This window comes from Apostichopus japonicus, chromosome 8 (assembly GCF_037975245.1).
Source record: "Apostichopus japonicus isolate 1M-3 chromosome 8, ASM3797524v1, whole genome shotgun sequence".
NCBI classification, from domain to species: Eukaryota; Metazoa; Echinodermata; class Holothuroidea; order Aspidochirotida; family Stichopodidae; genus Apostichopus; species Apostichopus japonicus.
Genome location: NC_092568.1, coordinates 18002266 through 18027538, shown reverse-complemented (window position 1 = coordinate 18027538; position 25273 = coordinate 18002266). Strand labels below are relative to the sequence as shown.

Below are 25273 nucleotides of genomic sequence, written 5' to 3'. Positions count from 1 at the left end.
AGGCCAACTTTTTTAGTGGATGATTCTAGCCTCCAGCCTACCCTTGAGTCTATGGATTGAGGCAAATGTTCTTGTTGCTGAAATTAAAAGCGTCAACAGTCTCAATTTTATTTTGTGCTCCAGGGGAAAACAAAAGAGATGGCTTTTTCGTTTGGTCTCAACGATCTTTTCATTACTGATAGGCGGCTTGCTGTTGCATCACTTAGAGATCAGCTTCTTTCACAAAGACAGCACAGCACAAATATTTCTTCTGCTTTTTTTCTTCAAATTATGAGCAATTTTTTCACAAAGTCAATATGAATGATTTCCCAACTTTGTAAGCGAACATTGTGGCATTTTGAAAATATTTAGGTCTAGAGCGCAGCTTTGATAACATATCGTCGTTCCGTTGTTATGCTAAGTCATTTATTTTCTTTTGCTTGTTCTTTTGTTTATTAGTCTTAAGCTCTACTTTAACGAGGGCAACTGCATAAGGATGAGGATCAACGACCACGATTTAGATGAAATTCCAGAAATAGTCAAGAGGTTGGAAGCTGTGACTACAGGAACCAAGGTAACATTTCATCTGTTGAAAATGGATTTCGTGGTAAAAGATCCATTCTCACTTGTTTTTCTGTATGCATTCTTCATATGAGGAATTACCTATATTAGCTGGATATATCATCTTTGAAGTCAGCAATAGGAAGTACTCACAACTTAGGCTGGGATGTTCGATAACATAATTAAACTGAGTTTGTGTTGAAATTATTGTTGGTTAGATCATAATTTCTTACCAGATGTGATGACTGTTAGGTGAACACAAACTCGGAAAATGAAAGGCAGAATTTCTCGAATTTACAGTCATGGAGAAAGCAATTCACGAGATACTTAAAAACCATTAGCGCAATGGCCTAACTTTGTTTAGGCAATGCCAACTTAACCCCCCCCCCCACCCACAAGAGTCCTGGACAGAGTTTACCCGAAATGGTGTTATGTGTTTCTAGTAAGGATGAACAAATTAAGGTGAGGTTTTTTCCCCTCGCAGTGACTTATGTAGGATATGCTTAAACTAAATTTGAAGTGGGCACCTACTTGCTTGTAATTAATGTGTATTAGTGACTTACTCCATGAAGTCAATAGATGAAGATTTTCTGTCCATTTCTACAACTTCTATGAGATACGTCCGGATTTTAGTGGCTTTTTGCCATAACCGCATAAATATTAAATTAGTACAAATTTCTTTTTTTGCAAATCGCTGTTATCTTCTAAAACATACAAATGACGTTTTGTCTTCATTGCTTTGCAAAGCGGTTTCAATCAGTACTTTGAGCCCCAGTGAAAGATTCCTGTCATAGTTGTGACAATATTGTGTTAAAAAATATTTCAGAATATTTTTCTCCTTTAAGTCACCATTTGCTATGATTATTATCCCAACAATGTAATTAGAACATCTTGTACAAAGACAAGGGTAAACAACATCTCGTTATTATTATTTTTTCTCAATCTTCCCGTAGACTCAGGAGATCACCCTTCGTCGGAATGGATTAGGCCAGTTGGGATTTCACGTTCACTTCCAAGGTATCGTGGTGGAAGTAGACCCGTACGGATACACATGGCAAGCCGGCCTCAGGAAAGGTGCAAGACTGGTCGAGGTTAGCTCATCAAACTTCCAAGTATTTCTGTCTTTCTGACTTTTAGCGGCATTTAATATCAAATGTCTTGGAAATTTGAAACTGATGATGTACTATACCTGTCTCCACGCTAAAATTGCACTTTCCAACTAACTGGCCTATAGCAATTGTGTAATTGTTGAACAACTCCATCTCACCTGGAAGCAACAGCTTGAAAAAAGCTGGTTGCTGTTTCATTTCAGAAATAAGGAAAACGCTATCTTCTTTCCTCCCTTAGAATTGCTCTAGAAAGTAGCGTGAAACAAATTTACTGTTACATTTTGAAGTACTTTTCTCACTTGCCACCCCCATCAGTATTTCTTTCATGAATAGGGCTCAATTAGGTGACGATAAGCCTTGATATGTCATCAAATCATTTACAGCTTCGGCTTTCATTATTAGGTGCTTAGAAGGCTAGGTTCATCTTACTATGAAAGTGCCATAGGCCTAGGTTGTAGTTGGATCTGAGTTTCACATTTTAATGCTTTGGTTGTAGAGGAGGATCTCCCGGTCGGACATGCTTGATGATGTCGATAAATTCTATTTACTCTTTCAGATATGTGAGATTGCAGTTTGCACCCAAACGCACGAGGAGATGATAGACTTACTCAGGACATCCATGACGGTCAAGGTATCTGTGGTACCCCCGTATGCAGATGGAAGCCCTAGGAGGTAGGTTTAAATAGTCTGTAAAATCAAGGATTTATTCTTTATTTTAAGCATCAAGTTTTCACCCCATGTGGAGATGGAAGTCTTATGAGGTAGTTTAAATATCTGTTAAATCAAGTATTTATTCTTATTTTAAGCGTCAAGTTTTCACTTACCTTGAATCGCGATCTCTGTGCATCCTGAAAAAGGAATAAAGTAAGTCAGATTTTAGATTGGAGTTACGACCAATACCATTATAACGTATCAGAGGCAAACCCTTTTGCTGACTAAATGTATAAATGTTTTACTGAGAGGACTATGGAAAGGTAACTAACTGATACTAGAATGGAATGTATATTGGGAAAGAGAAAAGAAAAACATTTTTAGTCTTTTTAAGCACGACAGACGAAACTTTTCGAGAAATATGGCCATGTTGCAAAGTGTATGGTTTGATCTTTGACATTTTGTATTTGTAATAATAAAGATGAATCTGTTTATTCATATCAGGCATTGTCATTCACATTCAACTAGCCAGTGTTTCACTTTCGTCACATTTAAACATTCGACTTGTGTTCAAACTGTGTGAATTACGAACATATAATGCAAGGCAAAGTAGACAGACCTCACGTAATGGGTGCTCTCTTGTGTCAACCAGAGCACTGTAATAAAACATAATTGGACATTTTTCCAGACATGTCCAACAGTGGAAATTGCAAACAATTTCATATACCTCGATAAATGTTCAATCGACAATCTACTTGCTTTGGCGACTTCTCAATGGAGGGTGGGGGGGGGTGGGGGGTGCTTAACTATTCATGAATGAAAGGAGCAGAGCAAAAAAAAAGCAACTATTACACCACAATAAAATATACACTCTGTTAATCATCAAGTTTGTAATTCTGTTTTGATTCCCAGAGGGACAACCCCCATGGAATACATCTCGAGCGATGAAGACGTGCACAACATGAGACCGGCCTTCACACGATCCCGAAGCACCGGTAGAGGACCGACCAAAGTATACAATACATTCCATGCCACCTCCAGAGGTAACCATTTATATTATTCTCTTCAGTAGTCGATACCAGTCTCAAAAATATAGCCAGTACCCCAAAGTTTGTTTATGGTTGGACTTTCATCAAATATAAATGTTAAAAATTTATATAAAAAAAAGCATCCTTAAAATAGAATGTGAGTTTTTGATGCTCCTTGTAATATTCTTTTGCTGTTGACTTGTTTTGTATTAATATTCATTTTTATTTCACTTAACCTTTAGCTCTGCTATTTATTCTGGTCTGAAATTCTTATTTTCTTTCAGAGCCTGCGCCTTCAGGAACTGGCAAGTCGTCCCCCAGCAGTTATCCGTACCCACCGACTGTGAACGACGAAGGATTGCCGAACCCGGGGAACGTCAGGGTAGCCATACAGACCTTTGAAAGGAAGATAAGCATAGACGACCAGCCCGAGAATAGACAGAGGAAATATCGCCACGCGGTAAACTACTGGCAAAACCTCGACGACCAAGGCGACACAGGAGGCGTAAGGATGGAGAGCCACCTGGGAGGGCGAGCGGAAAACGTGGACCGTTCTTTAATGAGATTGGCTCAGGAGAGGAGGAGTGTAAGGGAGGGCCATCGGTCCCCCCAGCGACCCAAAGACTTGCCGCTACGTATGAGAAGCTCCCAAGAGGAATTGGACAAAATTGCGTCGAGAAATCACTCTCGTGAGAATTCGTTTGAGGGGGATTACAGGTCTAGAGGTTAGTGTCTTTGCAATTACATTTCTGAGGTGAATGACTGTGATGTTGTAATTAATTATATTATATTATATTAATATTATATTATATTAATTATGCGCTCAACTCCCCCATGCATGGTCATTTCTCTGTTAAGTCTCAGTCGAATGTTGCATTCGGCATAAACACATAGTATTCATTTAAGTCGCACATCATTTTTGTTTTGTATAAGGTTGATGTTGAGGATTCTGATGTCAAAGGTCATTCATTTTGAGGGTCTTCGGTTTGAATTCCTTCAATGCTGGCATCGAGCTTGTTAACAGTTATTGTCGATCAGTGGCTAAATTTTGGTGTTAAGGAACAAAAGGGTCAAAGGTTATCTATGAGGCAATCACTGTAGTAGAAACAAACTGCAGCAAGTTTGTTCACTTTCTTGCTTTGAATATTTTTCGATGGTTCTTTTTAATTATTTGCTCTTCTTGATATACATAAGGTAACCATTTTTTTCTTGACTGGTCTTTGAGTGTACTGTTACCACGGTTACTCATCTGTCGCCATGATTCGGTCACTCATCTGTCACCATGAATCTGTCTCCAGTTTTCATTTTACTCCGTTTTCATTTCTTGTACAGCGTTCACAGACAACAGTGCCCGTTCAGCGCCCAAGAAGGAGAAGAAGTATTATCACCAGTCTCAGAGTTCTGTGTCATCACAGTCATCTCAGAATCAGTTTGTCTCTACCACACCGCAATATAAAAGAGCAAATGTTGCACAGGTAAGAGGCTGTTGTCATGGTTACGCACTCTATGTTGATGTAAAAAAAGGTGTCTTCCTCAATTTCGAGAGGACAATCTTTCATCTTTTTATCTTGTAAATGTCATCTCAGCCATCATAGAATCAGTTTGTCTCTACTACACCGCAATATAAAAGAGAAAACATTGCACAGGTAAGAGGCTGTTGTCATGGTTACCCACTTCATTGCTAATGTTTGTTTTTTTGGGCTCGAATACAGAGGACACTTTTTAAACTTTTATATTGTCAATATATTAACACAAACAGACAATAAATTTGCCCAGTACTATTCTTTAAACTTTTAAGTACCTGTTTTTAATTCTTTCAATATTAGTTCTCTAATGATATAAGAAATTGTATGAGCCCCAATGGGAAGATGCTTGCGATGTGGTTTTTTGTTTCTGATTCAAACAAAAATTCTTCACTCGTACAAGCCCAGATCAAAGGAATTCCCCAAAAACATTTAGATAAAATGATATCTCCATTGACTAGTGGAAAGATGAAATTGCATTTTTCAATCTCCTCAGCAAAATAGTAATTTCTCGACGGGGGAAAAAAAAAAAAATTGTTAAGGACAAAAACAAAACCATATTTTTTTCACACAACAGGCAACAATCAAACTAACTGGAAGCAGGGATGCACTTCATCTTAACAATAGTAATGACAAATGGTACGATAGCAAAGATGATGACTATGAACGTTTCCATGACAACACTGTCTCAGTCTCCAAGGACATTCTACCTGAGAACTACATGCAGTCCAGCAATAAACAACAGAGTATGTCAGCACCACGTTCAAGTCACAAGGAAAGGACCAATTACGCCAGGGCGGAACGGTATAGCCCCACCGAGCACCTCTACAAACCCAAGACTTTGGACTACGAACACATGGCGCCATCTCATAGTCCAATGACAGAAACTCCGAAACCTCACCAACACGCCCACAGCAGCTCCAATCTGAGCGAACTGTCCCTAGCGACCATCTCCACTCACTCCAGTGGGTCCATTCCGAGGGATCTGGCCGGTGAGGTCAGATCTCAGCACGGCAGCACCAAGAGACATTCTCCCAGGACCACGCCCGTCTCGGATCCCAGAGGGAAGCACACCCCTAGTCCCACCACTCCCACGCCCGCTCCGGGCACAAAGGACTATCAGTACCCGAGACGGCCCGGTCCTTCCGTCTCCTCCAGCAGTAGTATGAGCGACAGCAGTCCAAGGAGTAGCAAGAGGTAAATGAAACCGGTGTAGTATTGTATGTAAGTCATGCAGGCTGTGGAGAGCATGTATGCAGTCAAACACAGAATTTAATCGAAATCAGTTATGTTGAGATTGAGTGCAAAGCTTTTAGTCTACTTATAATGCCAAGGGACGTCACGTTCACAGTCCACTGACTTGTGACCATGATCTGTATTGTGTCTTTAAGTATGTGATCTATCCAATAATACAAGCAGTGTTTTCACCGTCTTAATCCCAAAAGAATTTCTCTTGTTTCTTTGATGGAAGAAAAACCTACTTTCATTTCATGCATTGGAAGTGAAAATGTTCTTTTTGAGTTTGGGGTAAATCATGTGATATATATTGTAGTTATTATGGCTTAATGTTAAGATTGTGATGCTGGGTGATGTACATGCTTTCACTTTTTCACCCTTTGTTTCTTTTGAGTGATTTCTCTTTCTTGGGGAAGGGGGAGGGTGGGGGTGGGGGAGTGAGCGGGGATTAGCTTCTATGCTTACCATGAACATATCCTATTAAAGGTTGTAAGCAAAATAAGGCCAATTACAAATCAGACATTAATAATTAATGGTTGGAATTGTCCTATAATCTAATCGATCAGGTTGAAGGGATGCCCAAAATAGCAGAGAAGCATAGTATTAAAAAGGTAACATTTCCCCTGGTGATTAAAGTCTTTGAGAATTCCATAAATTTGTAATTTTGTATCCCATCAATGAAAATATTTTGCTTTATCATGACAATGTATTTTTGTCATCTTCTTTGTAAGATTCTCAACTTCAAAATAGGAATCAAAGTTTTTTAAATTTTTTATCTGCAACGCTGCAGGAGAGGAGCAGACGGTAGGAATGCTTCTAACGAGTCTCTGAACAGCAGATTGCGACCAGGAGTGACCGCAGCCGTGGTCAGTCCAGGACAGGGAACCAAGGTCCAGGAGGACCTCAAGAAGCTCATTGCCCCAGAGGACAATAGTGCTAGCCGGAGACACGACCCATACACAGCCGTGAGTAACCCAGACTATATCGTTTAATAAAACTTCTATATGGTGTTTGAAAAATTCAGGGCATAATTTATTTACCACGGTTCCCAGAGTGAACGGGTTGTGATCCAAAAATGGGTAACAAAACCCTTTTTTAAAATTTTTTGTGTTAGAAGCTTAGTAGTGGAAAAAAGTTTATCCTCGTTATTTGATTTTTAGAACTTGGTTGTTGAGCTTATGGAACTGTGCTTTAAATAGGACGTTAGTATTGTATAGCATCAAAAAAATTAAAAAAGTCATTTCTTGATTAAAATTGCCAGGGATTCTATGATTAAATTACAACTAATTACTTCAATATGTCTTCAGTCTTCTCAATGTTTGCAAAGAGTGTTGGTACTCGTTGGGCATTTCAAAGTACATTAGGGCTTAATGCAACCCTGTGCAAATGAAAAATTGTTGCCTTATCATCTATTCCCCCATTCTAGCAACATTAAAAAAAAAATCATTTATAGTTAACTCCGTTTCCAATGCCACTCCAGAAAATTTCTTTCTTAATCAGATTATTTGTATATGACATTTTTTAAATTGTTTTTATATATTTCTTTATCCTGCATCTTATGCCACATTTAGAGGGTAAACCACACTTTATAATTATTATTTTTACTTGTTTAAATTACACTTTGTGCAATTTTCGTGGAGTGTTTTATTGAAATCACTGCTTTGATGTTTGCTTTTTTCATTTACGAGTGCTTGAAAAAAATATGGATTTGTACCCTCATCAAAGTTGTCACATTTTTTAATCATTATATACACCCTCCTTTTCACGTGTGGTTTGAGAACACACTCGCAGGTGTTTGCTGTTTGTAGCATGTCATGAAATTGTGGTTTATTTGTGTAGGGCCAGTCGGAGGGTGGTCGCAGCGGTGGTTTAGCTCAGTACCGGGTCACTTTACCTCCTGAGTTATCGGTAACGACTTCCTTCACATTTCATAGAGCTCACATCGCATGTTCCGCCGATTAACCCTTCGAAAGCTTCTCTTAAATTTCAGTACAAGCTTTTCATTTGCATTGGTTTTTTTTTAAAGTTTTGTTTATCAATAAACTTCTCAATGTTTAATTAAAACTATAATTACATTATGAGAAATGGGTGATATATCTGTTGGGATTTATTTTAACAAATTAAAAAAAAAAGTCTTATCCAATTTTTTTTTACATTTCATCAGCCGCACTGGTATATTATTCGAATTGACATGGCAGCTTCTTATTCATATTCTTATTTATGTACTTAGTGTATGGTACATGCAATAATCAATGCATTAATTGTGTGCATTTATTATTCAATCAATCTATCATTCAAACCTTCAATTGGTTCAGTTCTCATTCAGTTCTCATTGCAACAGGAATGTATGCTGTATATTTTCTTGACCAACTTTTTATTCAGAAGAATTCATGATTTTTAATAGACTAGGCTAGTTCCTTGAGACATTCTGTAAAAAAGCTCTCATGTTTATAAAAGAATGCAAATTGAATTAGAGCTTCAATTTTTAAATTTTAGAGAGAGAGAAAGCTGCTGTAATATCTGCAAATAGAAAAGTCTTTGTAGGTAGATGCCAAAAAAAAAGTAGTTCTGAGACTTTATATTGATCCTGGCCAGGGCAAAACGATAAATGGTAAATTTTCACAGCTTTTCTGAAGCAAAAGTTTTTTTTCTTCTGAAAAGCTAAACATATGTTTACCCATATCTCTTTTCAAGGGTCAGTATGATGAATTAGTTTTAAAAAACAACAAATTAAATTAAAATTAATTAATTAAGAAAAATTTGAAACATGATAACGAGACGAGACATGCAAGAGAATTTGTACCAAATCTATTTGTGAAATTTGAACTGTTTTCTACAGGATCACTTGCGAAAGATTTCATAAACACTTAAGTAATGATTTACTTAACAAAACACATGATTATTTGGTGCTAGCTCATCTTCTTTGTATCCTGCTTATCTTCCTTCCATAACTGTTAATATTATTTTCATTTTATTTTTGCTTTTTTGATGGCTTAAAGTTACTTTGTGTTTAGCGTATTCTATCCCAATTTAACTTATACTCGTAAAATTCAATTATTTGGGGGTGGGGAGTTTGGTTTTACTTACTATTAAATTTACTACCTTATTAATTATATTTTTACCTTTGAACAATGATATGTGTGTGAGTTTTTTTGGTTGTTTTACCTACAAATTATTTACTCTCATATGAATTAGGAGAGTTTTACATTTGAACAGTGATATGTGTGTTTCTTGTTTGTCTTTAACCATACAAATTATTTACTCTCATATGAATTAGGGGAGTTTTTTACCTTTGAACACTGATATGTGTGTGAGTTTCGTGTATGTCTTACCTACGATTATTTACACTCAGCCATGAGCTAGGAGAATTAGTCTCACCCAGAGTCTTAACATGGAGTAATGTTGCCTGCCTAATTGCTTTCCCTCACCATTTTTCCAGTTACACTGTTCTTGATGTTATTTGTGGTTTTGTGTACTTTATGTGACATTTTACTAATGGAGCATCAACTAAAGTTGCATGGTATTCCATAGTTTCTATACCCTGGTCCAAATATAGAACAATACATGCCATGATTAAGGGAAAGATAATACCTTATTTGGTACTTTTATCAACTTTCTGATTACAGATTTTTTAGGAAGTATCAGTTTGTCCTATAAATTTTCATCAGTTATCAGTTCATCAGTTTGTCATGAACTTATAATGGCACCGGATTTCAGTGTCAAACATTCTACTTTGAAAACATGAAAAGAAAAGCTCCCCGAAACGACTTTTATAACAGCATGTCTCTCAAACGGAACAAGATTTTACTTAGCCGTTTGGGGGAGTAGTTTTTCACAACAATCTCTGTCATATAAGCCAAACTTGATGTTTGGGGTTTGTGTCCTTCTTTAATGCTCCTCATATTTCATATTCAAAAAGAACAATAATCCTTTTGAAGGATGACATTAGGTAGAAAATTAAAGTTTGAAAAGACGTTTGTCTTTAAACTCAAATTGCTAGCAGTAGTTGAACAGCAAAAAGCCACACCTAATATGATAGCACCCTGCTAATTTGAGGATTTAATATCGCCTGGTGGTATTTATCGTGATGGAATTTCATCTGCGGTATCCGACTAAATAGTGCCATACGTTAATGTAATTCTTAACAGTGAAGTTGGTTTTAGATTTCAGGATGGCAACAGGGGGGGTTTAAGATGAGGATATAAACTCAGTACTTTTGAATACAAATTAACCCTTATTATGTGTTTGATATAAAAGCATTTTAAACATTAAATCTATAGGTTTTTTTTGTCCCTGTTGGGTTCCATCATATTCCTTACATATGTCATTGTCAAAATATATGGTCAATTTCATCATCAGGATCAGTTACAAAATGTTACCCTGTACAATTTCTCTCCATTGCCCTGTTGATCATTTTGCACTTAACTGTTATGTGTCTCTGTAGACATTGCATGCTGTGTTTTTACAAAACTAACAAGTGTTTGAATTTTTGTTTATGATAATAATAATAATAATGGACATTTATAATGCGCCGGTATCATGTATGATTTAGAAATGATCATGTGACCTAGTTTGTAGTGAATTGGCCATATGTCTAAGTAGAAGGGGGGGGGGTTGAGGGGTGAGGGGTTGGGGGATGGGTCAAAAGTAACAATTGTGGAGAACAAACAGAAAGAAGGTGCATGTATGATGCCCGTTGCTAGCTGTTAGACAAAACAGGATCTGCAAGATAAACAAGCGAAGCAAATACAGTGAAGAGGGTGGATAGATTTGTTTGAGAGGGGGAAGGGAGAAGAGAAGCAGAGCCTGTCAGCTGTGGGTGGGGGGTGTACTGGTCATCACTTGGTCATCACAGTATCACATAGTCTAATGATGATGGCTTTTGGAGTTCTCCCTCCTGTTTATATTTTATGTTAAGAAGCATCTTTTGCTTTTTTAACATTCCTAAACATCGCCTGAACGGTAATTGCTGGATGTTGTCAACTATTTTCTCTGTTTATATTGTATGAGTTATTTATCTATTGTTAGTTGTGTATTGAAGACAGACCTGTAGACTTGATACCAGTTTTTAATGAGGGATTATTTTACTCATATTTAACAACCTCTACATTCTATCCTCAAGTTTTATGTATTTTTCTTGGGCACCGACAGGCTAGACCTCCTCCGTATCCTAGCAGCAGGAATGCCAACCTCTTGAATCGAACCTTGTCCGATGAGAGCATCTCTGCAGGAGGAGGGGGAGGAGTTGGTGGCTCTCATACTCAACCCATGAAGAAGGGTAACGGAGGATCCAACAGGGGGAGCGGGTACTCTGACAGCCGTAATTTTTCCAGTAGCCAGTCGTCTACCCTACCGTCAAAGACGATACCAGAATCAAGAAACAGAGGTGACTCACCGTGACAGTTATTTCAAACATTCTTCTTTTCAGTTTTTTGTTTCTGTATTTGCTAGCTTTTGCCAATTTTCCATTTTCAAGACTTTTGATCATTTTGTTGTGGTTTAGCGTACAGAAAGTCAAACATTACATGGGAAACAAGATTTGCATTCCGACAATTATCAGTCTATGCCATTGTGTAGCTTGTACTTCAACAATTTGTCCTGTATCAACTTGTCAATTTTTTCTTTTTCTTCAAGCAAAAGCATTTCTTATTTGGGTACAGTCATTTCATACATCCTGCTTACAATTGTTTTTAACAAATAAGTGGCAGCAAATTATTCCCTCCCCACCTCACCCCCAAGAAAAAAAAGTATAAGATAAAAATACTATCCCGTCGAGTTTAGAAAAATCTGATGGATGTGGTCAGAGCAAAGGAGTTTTCTGGTTTGGTGCACAATAGTGTCCATACCCGATTATGACTGTTTACTAAATAGCAACAAGAACCCCCCTCACCCTTGCCCCCCCCAAGAAGATAAAAAAGAAACAAATGAAACAGACTGTGCCATAGAAACTAAATGAAATCTAATAGACATTATTTTGAGCATGTAGGGGAAATACCTGATAGCACAGAATCACCTGATTTACATTGCTAATTTTCTTGAAACAGTTCCTGTCATATGAGATCATTTTCTCTCACAATTGTCTTGATTGATAAAGTGACATGCCTAACACTAGAGCGTGGTGGCCAATTGGCTAAAGCGTCGGACTTGTGATCCAAGGATTGCTGGTAAGATTCCTGCCTAGCTAATTACGTTGTGTCCTTGGGCAAGATGCTTTATCTCACTTGCCTCTCTCCACCCAGGGGTTAAATGGGTACATGTGAGGTTACTTGTCATTGGGCCCAGTATATAACTGCTGCCGACTGGAGGGATTGTCTCTTGGACAGGTTATCATTGACCAGGGGTAATGTAACGTCTGTAAAGCACTTTGAGACCTATCGCTGGTATGAAGCGCTATATAAAATGCAAATATTATTATTATTATTATGCCGTAATATTTTCCTCCCACTCCTCAGGTTCCAAATACTCAAGGATATCCCCCGAAGGAGCCGCAGCACCAGCTCTAGCCGCAACCTTCCCTCTTCCCGATAGCACCACGTCTCTAGATTGGAAGAACCTCGTAGAGACGGCACAAATGTTTGAAGGTAATGTCTGATTGGCTTTCAGTGTGGTTCTCCAGCGGTCTAACAGAGGAGGGGGCCGTCTTATCGGTCCGAACTTGCATCGTCTGTACTGTTTGACGATATGTGACCTGTAGTAACACGGTCACGTGACAGAGCTCTTGCAAGCTGCGAACTTGCCTGATATACTCGCATACCACCCTGCTGGGTGATCGACTAGTTCGTGGTTCCACTCATACGGTTTCGCCAAACTAAGAATATGCTTAAGTAACTAGAAGTTTAGCTACTTAAAACAGGTAGCTCAATTTTAAATTTTAAACATGTTTAAGAAGACCTCTACTTCAATAATTATGAATGTAATTGTATGTACTACTATCGATCGACTCACAGTACCGTTACAATCTTCGGTCAGAGACTGCAACCTGTCAAGTTTTGTGAAACTAGATAGGACTGAGTGACAGCACTCTTTTTTAATTTTTGGCTTGGGTGGAGAGCTCGATCTTCCCTCCCACACCCCCCCCCCACACCGTGATTCGAACGCAATTGTGCTCATCTTCGGAAGTCCTCAAGTTTCTTTTTTTCATATCGAAGTCGTTTTACATGTAATTCAAAATCAGTACACGGAAACAATAAGCTGATAAGAACATCATTTGTCTTGAAGTTGAGTTCTGGTTGGATTCAAGAATCTAGACAAGAGGCAGACAAAAAATGTTGACATTATGAATAAAAAATGTCATTTGATTCCCCACTGATGAAAAATTTGGCAACTTTGCAAAGGTACTCCGTTATCGATGAGGGTTGGTACAGCAGTATGCAAAGTGTTCTGCTGAGTTTAGAATGGCTGTCAGTCAAAAGAAAAGACATGTTGTTTCTTTTTCTTTTCTCTGTCTGAACTTTGTCACAGATAGTACCTTTGAGACTAAATGAAACGATTAACAGCATCGGTTTATACTTTATTAAATCTTAGCAGAAGATACAGAAACCTTCCATGCTCTTTGTCAAGTGTATCCTGCTCTTTATAATACTGTTAATTAACAGGAAGTGCACATATCAGTAGAGGATATGGGTGAAGGAATATTTAGCTCTCATGATTTTAATTACTAAGTAATTAATTAAGTCTTGCGGACCACGAGCTGCTATGATGGCGATGCCCCACTAATGAACCTGCTCAGACATTGATGGTTCAATTAGAGAGTATTTCCTCTTTTTGATAATTCTGGTTCAGCCTGTAAATGAGTTTTTAATGTGAATAATATTATAAATGATGTTATTTTATTAATATTTGGTGTTAGTCATATACCAGGTGGAGGTCGGATGTGAGTGATCATGCTTCCGTTCGTCTCCAAAAATAGGTGGGGAGACGATAGCGTCGACATTTTTAGATTGGGGATGAGTAAAGATAGGTACTTGATCATGGCTTAAGGTAGCATATGCCCATTAAAAGCCCCATTGACTTACACACTAAATCACAAAAGTAATGTGGTCTCTAAGTCTAGATAGAAGTTTTCATTAGCTAAACGCTACCCATCACCTGATGGCACCCATCAATTTTCCGTACCATGACCCCGCAGATTTTTTGCTATCCGAGCCGGAAGTTTTCGTCACTTGTAAACAAACCTCTTCACTCAGTAGTAAACAACTTTCCTACGCTGCTCCTAGGAGGCCTAAAGGGGTCTAAAACTACCTCAATTGACCCAATTTTCTCACCACATGTACTTCCATTCATGTTCTTCAACATGCAAGCCACAATAAACTAGACCATGATGGATAACAGGTCAAAAAAGATGTTCTCCTGCTTTTTGGCACTTTTCCTGAAGGAGAACAATTGAGCGGATGGATATAGACTCTAATAGGAGTATGCCACCTTGACTAGGCCTATTAAACAAACCTCATGTCTCCCTAGTGTGTGTGTGTATCTTTTTTATCTCTCTTTGACAACTTCTCATGTACTGAAGTTTTATTTTTTTCACGTCCTGACATTGACGGAATGTCATAATTGGCAAACGAGTGCAGTTGTATGAAATCATATCTGTTGTGAATGTAGTGTTGTTAACAACTGCTCTATGAGTCAGTGCAGTTGTATGCTTACACTGTGGTGCATTCTTTCCCCTTCAGTAACCACTATCGAAAGACCAATCTATCAGGTTTTCCTCAAAATGTGATTATGATCAGTCAAGCTAAGAGAGTTTCCTAGACTTTGTTTATCCTATTTTAGACTATCGTTTATGTGGAAGAGATTTAATCAGATTCATTCTCCCAGACTTTTTAAAAAAAATATTTACTAGTGCTAATCCTAACCAAAAAAGTGACACTCGGATGAAACTCTAAATACAAATAACATCGACAGCTATTAAAGCAGACATTCCAATGGGCCCCAGTTGAAGTATACATCAACAAGAAGATTATGGTAGGGAAAGTAAAGCTTTTGAAGAACATTTGCTGTCATGATATCAAAAACCACTACTGTGAGGAACCCCTTGAAAGAATCAAGTCAAAGTAGATTATGTTCAATCAACTATATCTCAAGTTAGGAGCAAGATATTGAGATGGAGGGGGGGGGGGGGGGACAACTAAGTGTGTGGAACAATTTTCTTTTTAAGATAAAATGTTCCATTGTCTGCCAATAGAATATCCCTATAAAAGGCAGTGTGTGATGCTGACATAGAGACTGTTCATTGCCACTTTGTAAATTAGAACAATTAAGCCTTTATCTGTCATTACCCGCTTATTGCAAGTTTCCTCAGGGCTTTGTTTTTGCAACCGTCTTAATTAGATCTTTTCGTGTCCTTCCTGTCCCGTTTAATAAAACACCCTCCGCAGAGCAAAGGCAGGGATAAGACAGCGTCACCAGTGAAACCGAGCAGATACTTGCGGCTCGACCCGATGGCACAAGGGGGTTTAGTCATCGGCAAGTTTCAGAAGCTGCATGCTGGGTACCGCCGTATCGTATGACACTTAAATGCTATCACATTACGAAACAGCATGGCACCCGGGAAATTAGCTGATTGCTATCGGGGTATCGCGGCGAGGTTTTCGAGATTCTGGCAGTTTTTAAAGGCAACTTTACGGGATAGTTCTTCTCAGTTTTGGGAATTATTTCTGGGGATCTTTCACAAGGGAACATACAATCTCTCCGGTGATAAGGATACCCTTCACGGTGATTTCCTCGTTCTTTTGCTTTAATTTCCTTTGGGAAGTAGGATTTGATTTATATGTTCAAGTTTGTGTGTACAGTTTTTTTTTGGCAGTGGAATCGTTGTTGTGTGTGTGTGTGTGAATATTGTCTGTGAAATCGGTATGTTCTGTGATTAGGCATGCACTGGAAATAATTTTATTGTTGCCATGGCAATTGTTTACTTTTGCATCATTTGTTTTTTCATCAAGTGTGCTTGAACGGTACACTGTGTAGTAAGGTTGCTACATTAATGTCACAGCTGCTTGAATGTCTTGGGGATAGCACTTTTATTCTCAAAACAAACTTTAATGATTAAGCCCTGACCTACCATGTTTTCCTAGCAGTTCTACCTAGCCTAGCTTAACTTTGAATATAGAAATCAGGGCTGAAGCTGTTTCTTTGAAGGTAAATTAATTACCACCTTCACTTTTATGGAAATAAATACTTTGAGAGAATTTGAAAAGACCCATTGAACCTGTCATTTAAGTTAATCTGGGTCGGAACAGAAATATTAGGAAATGAAACTATCCGTTTCTATTTTGAAATTTGCACAATAAAACAAATTATTATTCTTCAGCAATGGATTTGCTCAGCTTTTAATTACTGTCGAAAATTGATGAAATCTGCCCCAAGTAGATTATGCCAGATTCATAGGTCAGTTGCTCTGTTTTAAAAGTATTTAGAATGTACTGAATTTTTGGCAAGGTGTCTACAAATGACCTGTAGTTGTGATCATGAGGTACAAAGGATATCTATGCAGCTATTTAAGCTTGTCATGCTCTAAATTCTTCTGACAATTCTTATATTTACATCACTCCTGTGGTACATGTCTCCTCTACATACACACTCCGTATTACTGTAGCCTAAGAACTGTTAACTTGTGGCAAGGGTTTCTGTTGTTGGCTTAAGATTATGACATGCTGTAGGAAGTAATAAATTCATTGGAACCTTCCTCAACATACCCCCAAACATTAGATTTAGAGTTGAGGATAGCTTGAAATGAACACGTAAAAAATTAGTGTTGATGCAATATTTTCTAATGAGTTGTCACAGCAACCTATAACAAGTGTGCACAAAGATTCATTGACCCTCCACAAATTGAAAGAGGAAGGAAGGTGTTTGATAATAGGGTCATTTTTTGAAGAATGAAAACAAGAAAGAAGGAAAAAGCAACAAAAATGTTCTTTCCCATTTCCTCAATAAAGCAGAAATTGATCATAGGCAGGTAGCTTATAAATATTAGTGACAATGAGCTAAACGTTGATGTGTCATGCACAAAACGATTTCTGACAACAGCTCGATGCAAGCATAGGCAAAGATTAAATCAACCTTTAAGAAATTGTATTGCTGTAAGGACCAAATAAAATAAATAAGTAAATAAAAACTATTGAACAGAAGCAAAAATGTCAATAAAATTATATATAATTTTATTGACATAGTTTTTAAATATTTACTTATTATTTTAATTATTTGATGAATGTCATTTAGTATGTAGATGCCTCTTGATGAGATTCTTGTTTACTGTTGCTGACAAGGTGAAAGGTCATTTGGGGTCATCAGTAGTTTAAATTTGCATCAAAGCCAGTATGTGGATTTACTTCCTATTTATTACATAAATTATTAAACCTAAACCATAGATGTAACTTGATCTGCTTAAGGTAATTCTTATTGCTGTAAAAATGTATCCCCATGAATTAACCATTGTTACAGTTAATAGTATCCTTTACCTGTACATGAGTTAATCTCAGATCACCAGATAATGTTACCTGTTTACATCACCATGGTAACATTTCCTATGAAGTCAGAATATATTTCCTGATAGCATATCAAAAGGTTTACTTGCATGGATTGAGGAAGGATCAAGAGTTACAAGCTGTAGATTTAATACATCTGTACGATTGATTAACAGATCACCAGGCCTACAGATCGGTCTCCGCTGACACCCTAAACGAGCTGGACGACAACACACCCACCATATCTGGGCTCTCTCAGACGCCGGATAAACGGATGAGCAAGAGCAGCGGATCCATCAGTAGACCTCCGCAGCAGGGGCGGGCCAGGAGCATGAGTCAACGGGAACCAGACAAAGGGTAGGTAGTCATACAGGATGTCAATGATAAAGAAGTTAAGACACTCACACCCCTGATAACTAGTACACATTACTTGAGGTCACACTCAGAAAGCACTAACAGTATAGATATAATGCTGAAAACTATTTATGTGCTGAGTGATCTGAAAAGCAAACAGATTCTGATTAACTCAACTTACATTACTCGAGGTCACACTCAGAAAGCACTAACAGTATAGATATCATGCTGGAAACTATTTATGTGATGAGAGATCTGAAAGCGAATAGATTCTGATTAACTCGACTCACCGTGACTGAACATGACAGAGGTTGACTCATCTAAAGTAACAGCCTTTGAGATATTACCTTGTATCAAAAAATAAAATGAATTTTCCCTCATGGTCCAAGTTAAATTTTATTCCTGATCAAAACCTTGATAAGGAAAGCAACAGTTGGAGCAGTTACTGATTTATAGTACAAGTTTCGTGAGGTTGTCAAATTGGGTGATGTCACAATTATGCAAAGAAGAACCAACTGTGTTGGATTGTGCAAAAGAAATTTTTACCTTTCAAAGTCGATCTCCTGAGGAAGTTGTCTTTGGTTAACTAGAAGCCAGTTAACCTAATCACCTTGGCCTTGAGATCAAATTGTTTCCTCTATGTTCAATAAAAATGATGAGCTTTAAGTTCAATTCTCCCATTTCCGATTAACCTTTGATAAATGAAGTAACTGACCAGGAGCTTAAATTTGACTGAAAATTTTTGAGGTCTGCAGCCTTTTATGTGACAGTTATGAATAAAGACACCTAACAGTGTAAAACACTAACTGTGTAAAACACTTAACTGTGTCAAACACTTAACAGTGTAAAAAAATAAACTGCGTCAAACACTTAACTATGTAAAACACTTAACTGTGTAAAATAACTTACAGTGTAAAACACTTAACTGTGTAAAACACTTAACTGTGCCAAACACTTAACTGTGTAAAACACCTTACAGTGTAAAACACTTAACTGCGTAAAACACTTAACTGCGTAAAACACTTAACTGTGTAAAACACTTAACTGTGTAAAACACTTAACTGTGTAAAACACTTAACTGTGTAAAACACCTTACAGTGTAAAACACTTAACTGTGTCAAACACTTAACTGTGTCAAACACTTAACTGCGTAAAACACTAAACTGTGTCAAACACTTAACTGTGTCAAACACTTAACTATGTCAAACACTTAACTGTGTAAAACACTTAACTGTGTAAAACACCTTACAGTGTAAAACACTTAACTGCGTAAAACACTTAACTGTGTCAAACACTTAACTGCGTAAAACACTTAACTGTGTCAAACACTTAACTGTGTCAAACACTTAACTGTGTCAAACACTTAACTGCATAAAACACTTAACTGTGTCAAACACTTAACTGTGTCAAACACTTAACTATGTAAAACACTTAACTGTGTAAAACACCTTACAGTGTCAAACACTTAACTGCGTAAAACACTTAACTGTGTCAAACACGTAACTGTGTCAAACACTTAACTGTGTCAAACACTTAACTATGTAGCTTTTGAGCAAGTTTGTGTGGTGAGAGATGTTAACCTCTGAAACACAACAAGTGTTCTGAATTGTCACAACTGAAGATCTTGAAGAGCTAAGAACCTTTATCTTCCAAGATCAAAATATTCAAGTCTAAGATAATAATCTACTTTTCCTGATTCACTTGTGATTAAAGAGAGCATCAGATGTACCACCTAGCAATTACTGGAGGTTTGAAACATATCATGTGAAATCTCTAGCATGGCAAAAAATTCACTTCATTCTCAAAGCTGCAAGAGTAGCTGTTGAAGTGGACAAATATAACCATTTCCAGCCTTTTCCTACATATTTTTGTGTCAATATTTTTTTTCACATTTTAAATTCCTTACACTTTATTTGCATATCTTTACATTTTTCTTACATTTTCATATTCTTACATATTTTTGTATATCCTCACATATTTTTTTATAAATTTCTTACTCTTATTTATTACGGAGCAGGAGGAACGTTATGATTTTAATGTGTAATATTTTTATACATTGGCTGAATAAATAAATGAATTGATTGATTGACCGAGCATCTTTTTAGATCTTTTCAAAGTATTAACGTGGAGATTATTCAGCAACCGTCATAATTTGATGTTTTTTAATCGATTCTTTCTTCAGCAGGACAGCAGACAACCCGTCCGGAAAATCTAAACATGAATTAGAACAAGAATTACAGAAGTTGCAGGAAGAACTCCAACAGGTAAAAATAATACCAAGCTGATGACACTAATCTGACCTAATCTCATTATCATAATGGATCAAATCAAACCATTCCTTAAGTCATGAGAAATGGCTTCCATTGCTGTCATTTTCTACTATAAAACATGGAGATTAAAAATATTATGGGTCTGGAGGTGTAGTGACACGAACAGATGTAATGTAGCATATAGGAGGTCATGGTTTCATCGCATAGCATAGCAGAGCATGGAGGGTTTTTTTTTTCATCATCATCGCAGAATTAAAAAATGTCCAAATATCTGAAATAATCATCAATGAGTCTCAAAAAACAAGAGAAGAAAATAATTCCCCTAACTTGTCTTCAGCTGAAAATACCATTCAATGTGAGCATAAGCTGGATGCACTTTGCATTGCCGTATATGCATTTGTTGATCCTTAGTGTTTTGGGGTAACAAATTTGTCTTCCAGGCATTCTTTTACAAAAGTAGTCTTATCGTGTGTTAGGCTCACGATCATGCTGTTACTTTATCCTTACAATTTCACCTCTTGCAAAGAATCTGAATTGGATCTTTTGAGATGATATTTGTGATAGATTTTGTCAGATGTGCGATAGATTTTGTCTTTGGTTCTTTGCAGGAGAGACAGTTTAAGGATTCTATGCAACAGAAACTGCACAAGCTTTTTCAGGCTCAGGGAAGAGAGGCCGTGATAGGCTCGGCCGAAAACATCCAGGAATTCAAGGAATGGTACTTCTCTGGATACGATAAATGAGCAATAAGGATGACACAGGGATTAATTGTTTTTTTTGCGTTTTCTGAACGTTTGTGGCCTCATAGAGAAGGCAGCTATCTAGGGTTCTTGCTTAGATGATACTGTGGAAGGTAGTAGAGACTTGACCAAAAAACAACAGTACATCAGAATTTTTATTTGTTCTGGAGTGGAAATTTTCGTCTTCAATTTCAACCGGCCAATCGTGATCAAGATCTCTCCTTTTTGAATCGGTGTGGAGTCTCGGCCTGCAATTTCTCACAATCTTTAAGAAGTGACTCCAGGCATTACTCATTTTATATATTCCAGAAGCTTAAAAATCCTCAACGATAAACTTCCATGCAGCATAGTGAATTTGAAATCAAGCTACCAAAACATGTTTACATCTTGCTTGGCCCTCGTCACAACAAGGAGTAAACTATATTTCGTTAATAAGTGCTTCACAGTGTCACAAACCCTGCCATCATTATTGATCTATACGATAACTGTCCTGAACAACCCAAAATGGCTAAGAAATATCTTTTTCCAGTTATGAGATATCACAGATTTAATTTTTTTGCACACACATGGCAAAAGACTTGATCAAGTCCAAATTTGTCGTCATCAAACCACATGTGCTTCAATTTGTCATGTTTTGCATTATATATAATACAATGTTTATATTTTTCTGTGATGGAGATGGGGTTTGCAAATACTGAGTCTAAAATATTGAAAACCCTCAACATGAACAAATGATGGCATTGGTTTTCAGTGTCAAATATTTGATTTTCTACCTTAAAAAGTGAAAAGAAAAATGAAAAGTAAAAAAGGTTTCAGATGCTAGTGGCACTATGATGAAATTACAGCTGCCAGATGCAATGTTTGATCTGAGATATCTTTCAAATTGAAGAAGATTTTTTCTGAGCTGTTTTTGGGGTGTTTGTTCTGTACAAAGATATCTGTCATACAGGCCAACGATGATGGTTGAGTTTGTGTCCCCTTTAAAAACAGAATTTGCCTCAAATATTGTGTATATCGTCTCAATGCAATGCAGTTCAAAGGGGATTAGTTGGATATCATACTTTGTAAAAGACTCAACATGTTTGATAAACTTGTTGCAAGGAAGGCATGAAATGGAAAGTTTTGTTCCAAATGGTCCTGAAAGATTTTCAGTTTATCATGTCAAAATTTCAGAATTTGAATTGGACATCATAGTGAACCCTGTACTTGCCCTGTTCGTTATGTTTGTCAGATGTTGTAGCTCAAATCAGGATAAAGATCTACAGTTTAGATCTTTGTAACGAATTGAGATGTTGAAAAAATATGCTCTGCAGAATCAATGTTAAATTGGGAGTAACTAGATCGAAAGTAACAGCTTAGTTCAAATTAAGCCCACCCCATGCATCTTTTTTCCGATGGAGTTTGGATGGTCAATTAATGTTAAAATGTTAACCAAATTTTCAGACCCTGCCTAGTAATCCTCTGGATATCCCATCAGAAAGAGAAAAACCTTGATATCAGCCAGTAGTAATCCATAGGTAATAAAACAAGCTACTGTTGGGCTCCATATTAACCCTGTGAGGGTCACGTTCACTAAAGATGAAATTTTAATCTTTTAACAACTGATTGTGTTGTCTCTGTCAAGTTTGGGCAATCTTTCAGGGGATTGATAAAGCAAACTGCTGGCAGTTTGCAAATCCATTTCTTCTTCTTTTTTATCTGAGGTTGTCGATCGCTGGAAAGAAGCCAATGTACAATTTTTTTCCTTTAATCTAGCTTTATACTTAGTGCCTTGCTGCCTGTCCATCCATCAGTATAATGTAGATTAAACCAGTATCAATGAATGCACAGTGTAGTACATTTATACTTAACTCATAATCTGTATGCTAATTAGCAGGTTAATAGTTTTTTTTCGACATTGTAATTGTGTGTGTATCGTATAATCTGTCCACTCAATTTAGAGCAGCCGAAATAGTTTGGTTGATTTGATCAGATTTTTTCAAATTCTTTTAATTCACGCTCTTTTATTTCTTTCTTTTAGAAAGTGTGATAATATTATCAGCATTGAGCATTTCAGTGGAAGTCGATCTTCAGTGAATTTAAGGAATATACGTATCATTACCTAAGACATTGTATGATCTACTAATTCATTTTTAATTTGGCTATAATGTTTACAATGGACACTTTTATTTTGAAAATTTGATCATGAGTACTACAAGATTTTCTCTTTGATAGTAGAAAATTTGTCTCTTTTTTTCCCCCCATTTTTATATAATGCTTGACTATGTAGCAATGGTAAACAGTCATCTTGAAGATTGTAAGTATTTTTAGTCTGATTAAAACCTGTAAATGTATCTCCCAAATGGTTTTTGTTCATGTTAAGATAGGTCTCTAAGGTTGAGGGGGCATCCAGTTAATATAGCAGCCATGGTACAGTGTTGTTTGAATATGACATGGCTGCAGCTTTGTCAAAATGACACCCCAAGTTTATAACCCATGAATGGAATATTAAATGCAGTTTTCATCATTTCAAGGAGGTCGTCTGCAAAGGGGAAATCACTCAATTGTTCTGTCAAAATGAAAGTCAGTTAAAGATTGACACTTTCAGCTTCATGTGTTGACATGTTACAGCTATTTATTGGTTTAATGAACTACACTATTTTAAACTCTGAATGGTTTTATACTTTCTCCTACATAAGGGTTTAAAAATGTTGTTGTGACACTGGAACATTTTAATAGTCTGAAAACAAAGAGGGTTATGTAACTTTGTTCTCAAAAAATGTCGCAATGACTGTCTCTAAATATCTCTATAAATATGGCGACAGTGTTTGAAAAGGAAAAAAATAATACTTGTTAAAGTAAGATGAAAAGATGGTTTTGCTAGAGAATGAGTTTATTTAATAGGTTCTGTCTTGCTACCGTGATGGATAATTGTAACCTTGTTTAAATAACACTTGACCTTCAGGTACATCAGTTGCTTTTTTAAGTAGTAAGAACATATTGATGAATTTTTTCGGCCAGCTACATTTATTAATAATTTCACAAACTACTGTAGATATGGCTATTGTTGGTGATACCTGCGGTAAATATTTGTGCATCAGATCACAACAATACTGGATCATTTAAAAAAAAAAAAAATGTTTATACCTCTTAGGTAGTTATACCATCGAGGTTCACATGCAAAGGCCAACGTATTAAGTGATCTACAGGAACATATTTTCAGTAAATATTAATAACTTAGCAAATATTGATACATATGGTTTTATCTGAAGGAGAAAAATGTAAATAATCTCAGTGTAGTATTTATTCATTTTAAATCAAAGGAGTTAACTGTACATTACCACATTCACATATGCTCTTATGTAAAAACTTCTTCTTTTTTGTACTAAATAATAAATTAAGAGCACTTTATGTAGCGTGTCTTCTTTTATTTCATGTCTTTCTTGTCTTTTTAATTTGTCACACTTCCTTTACATTACTTTAAGCAACCTAATTTTGAGTACAGATAAGCTTTTTACGACTATTCTGGTATGGAAGAAATTCACCTGTAAAATTAAAGTATAGGCTAGAATGCTAATGGTTTGTTCGAAGCCAATTCAAAGCTAAACTTGCTTTGCAGTTAATTTATTCTTACTAGTTTCTGAACATAAGTTCATGTGAATATGGAATAATACAAATGAATGCGAATTGTTCTTCATCAATGTAAACATAACAAATGTTGGTCCTGAGTTTAACCCCTATGTTTCTTGACTAACTAAATCACAGACATCAATCTTCAGGGTACCTTTGCAGTATTCACATTAAACAGCTACCAACAATTCTAAATTTTCCATCACAACATTTCATTTCACTACATTTTGAAGAATAAGAGAAGTGATTCAGGAACCAAGTACAACATATACATAAAAGTAGATCTTATAGGACGTGCTATACCATGAATGTGTGCAAAGAAAAACAAACTATTGCAGAGCAACATGAAATTTAATCACTTAAAGGTTTTGCTTTATTAAAGTTATCAATGTTTTGAACTTAGAGGGCCACTCCTACATTTGGAAACTTCATTCCACAGAAACAAAGAGATTGAAGACAGACTAGGCTGTTCACTGTTACGATGACTAACATGGGCTAGACACCATCCAGTCTTGTGTCGAACCTCTTCTAGCCTAGTTTCCATGCAGGAGATCCAACTTTCTCTGATGTTAATGCAGTAGCCGACTTCTTTCCACGTTGGTAATAATAATGATGCAGGCATGGCAGGTTTGTAAGCATTTCCGAATGACACTGTCAGTGCATGGAAGTTGTGTTAAATGCGATCAAGAAATTCTCTTCATGGCGTCTCCCATCTCCAAATGTTGTACAATGATAATGAACCAGCTTA

At 36.8% G+C, this 25273-nt stretch overlaps 1 protein-coding gene across 4 annotated transcripts in view; it reads left to right on the top strand.

Annotated features, from left to right (window-relative positions):
- Positions 1–24306, top strand: part of LOC139970832 (uncharacterized) — an 87275-nt gene extending 62969 nt beyond the window's left edge. For 2 of the 4 annotated variants that reach the window (XM_071976856.1, XM_071976858.1), the window contains 14 exons: positions 439–553; positions 1494–1631; positions 2206–2321; positions 3213–3343; positions 3613–4053; positions 4661–4803; positions 5429–6048; positions 6878–7052; positions 7927–7995; positions 11239–11473; positions 12540–12668; positions 17729–17909; positions 20089–20170; positions 20785–24306. In XM_071976856.1, coding sequence (XP_071832957.1) covers positions 439–553; positions 1494–1631; positions 2206–2321; positions 3213–3343; positions 3613–4053; positions 4661–4803; positions 5429–6048; positions 6878–7052; positions 7927–7995; positions 11239–11473; positions 12540–12668; positions 17729–17909; positions 20089–20170; positions 20785–20919 — 2710 coding nt within the window. In that variant the 3' untranslated portion in view covers positions 20920–24306. The remainder of the gene's footprint in view (positions 1–438; positions 554–1493; positions 1632–2205; positions 2322–3212; positions 3344–3612; positions 4054–4660; positions 4804–5428; positions 6049–6877; positions 7053–7926; positions 7996–11238; positions 11474–12539; positions 12669–17728; positions 17910–20088; positions 20171–20784) is intronic. The other 2 variants (XM_071976857.1, XM_071976859.1) reach the window with 2 other exon arrangements.
- The last annotated feature ends 967 nt before the right edge of the window (positions 24307–25273 follow it).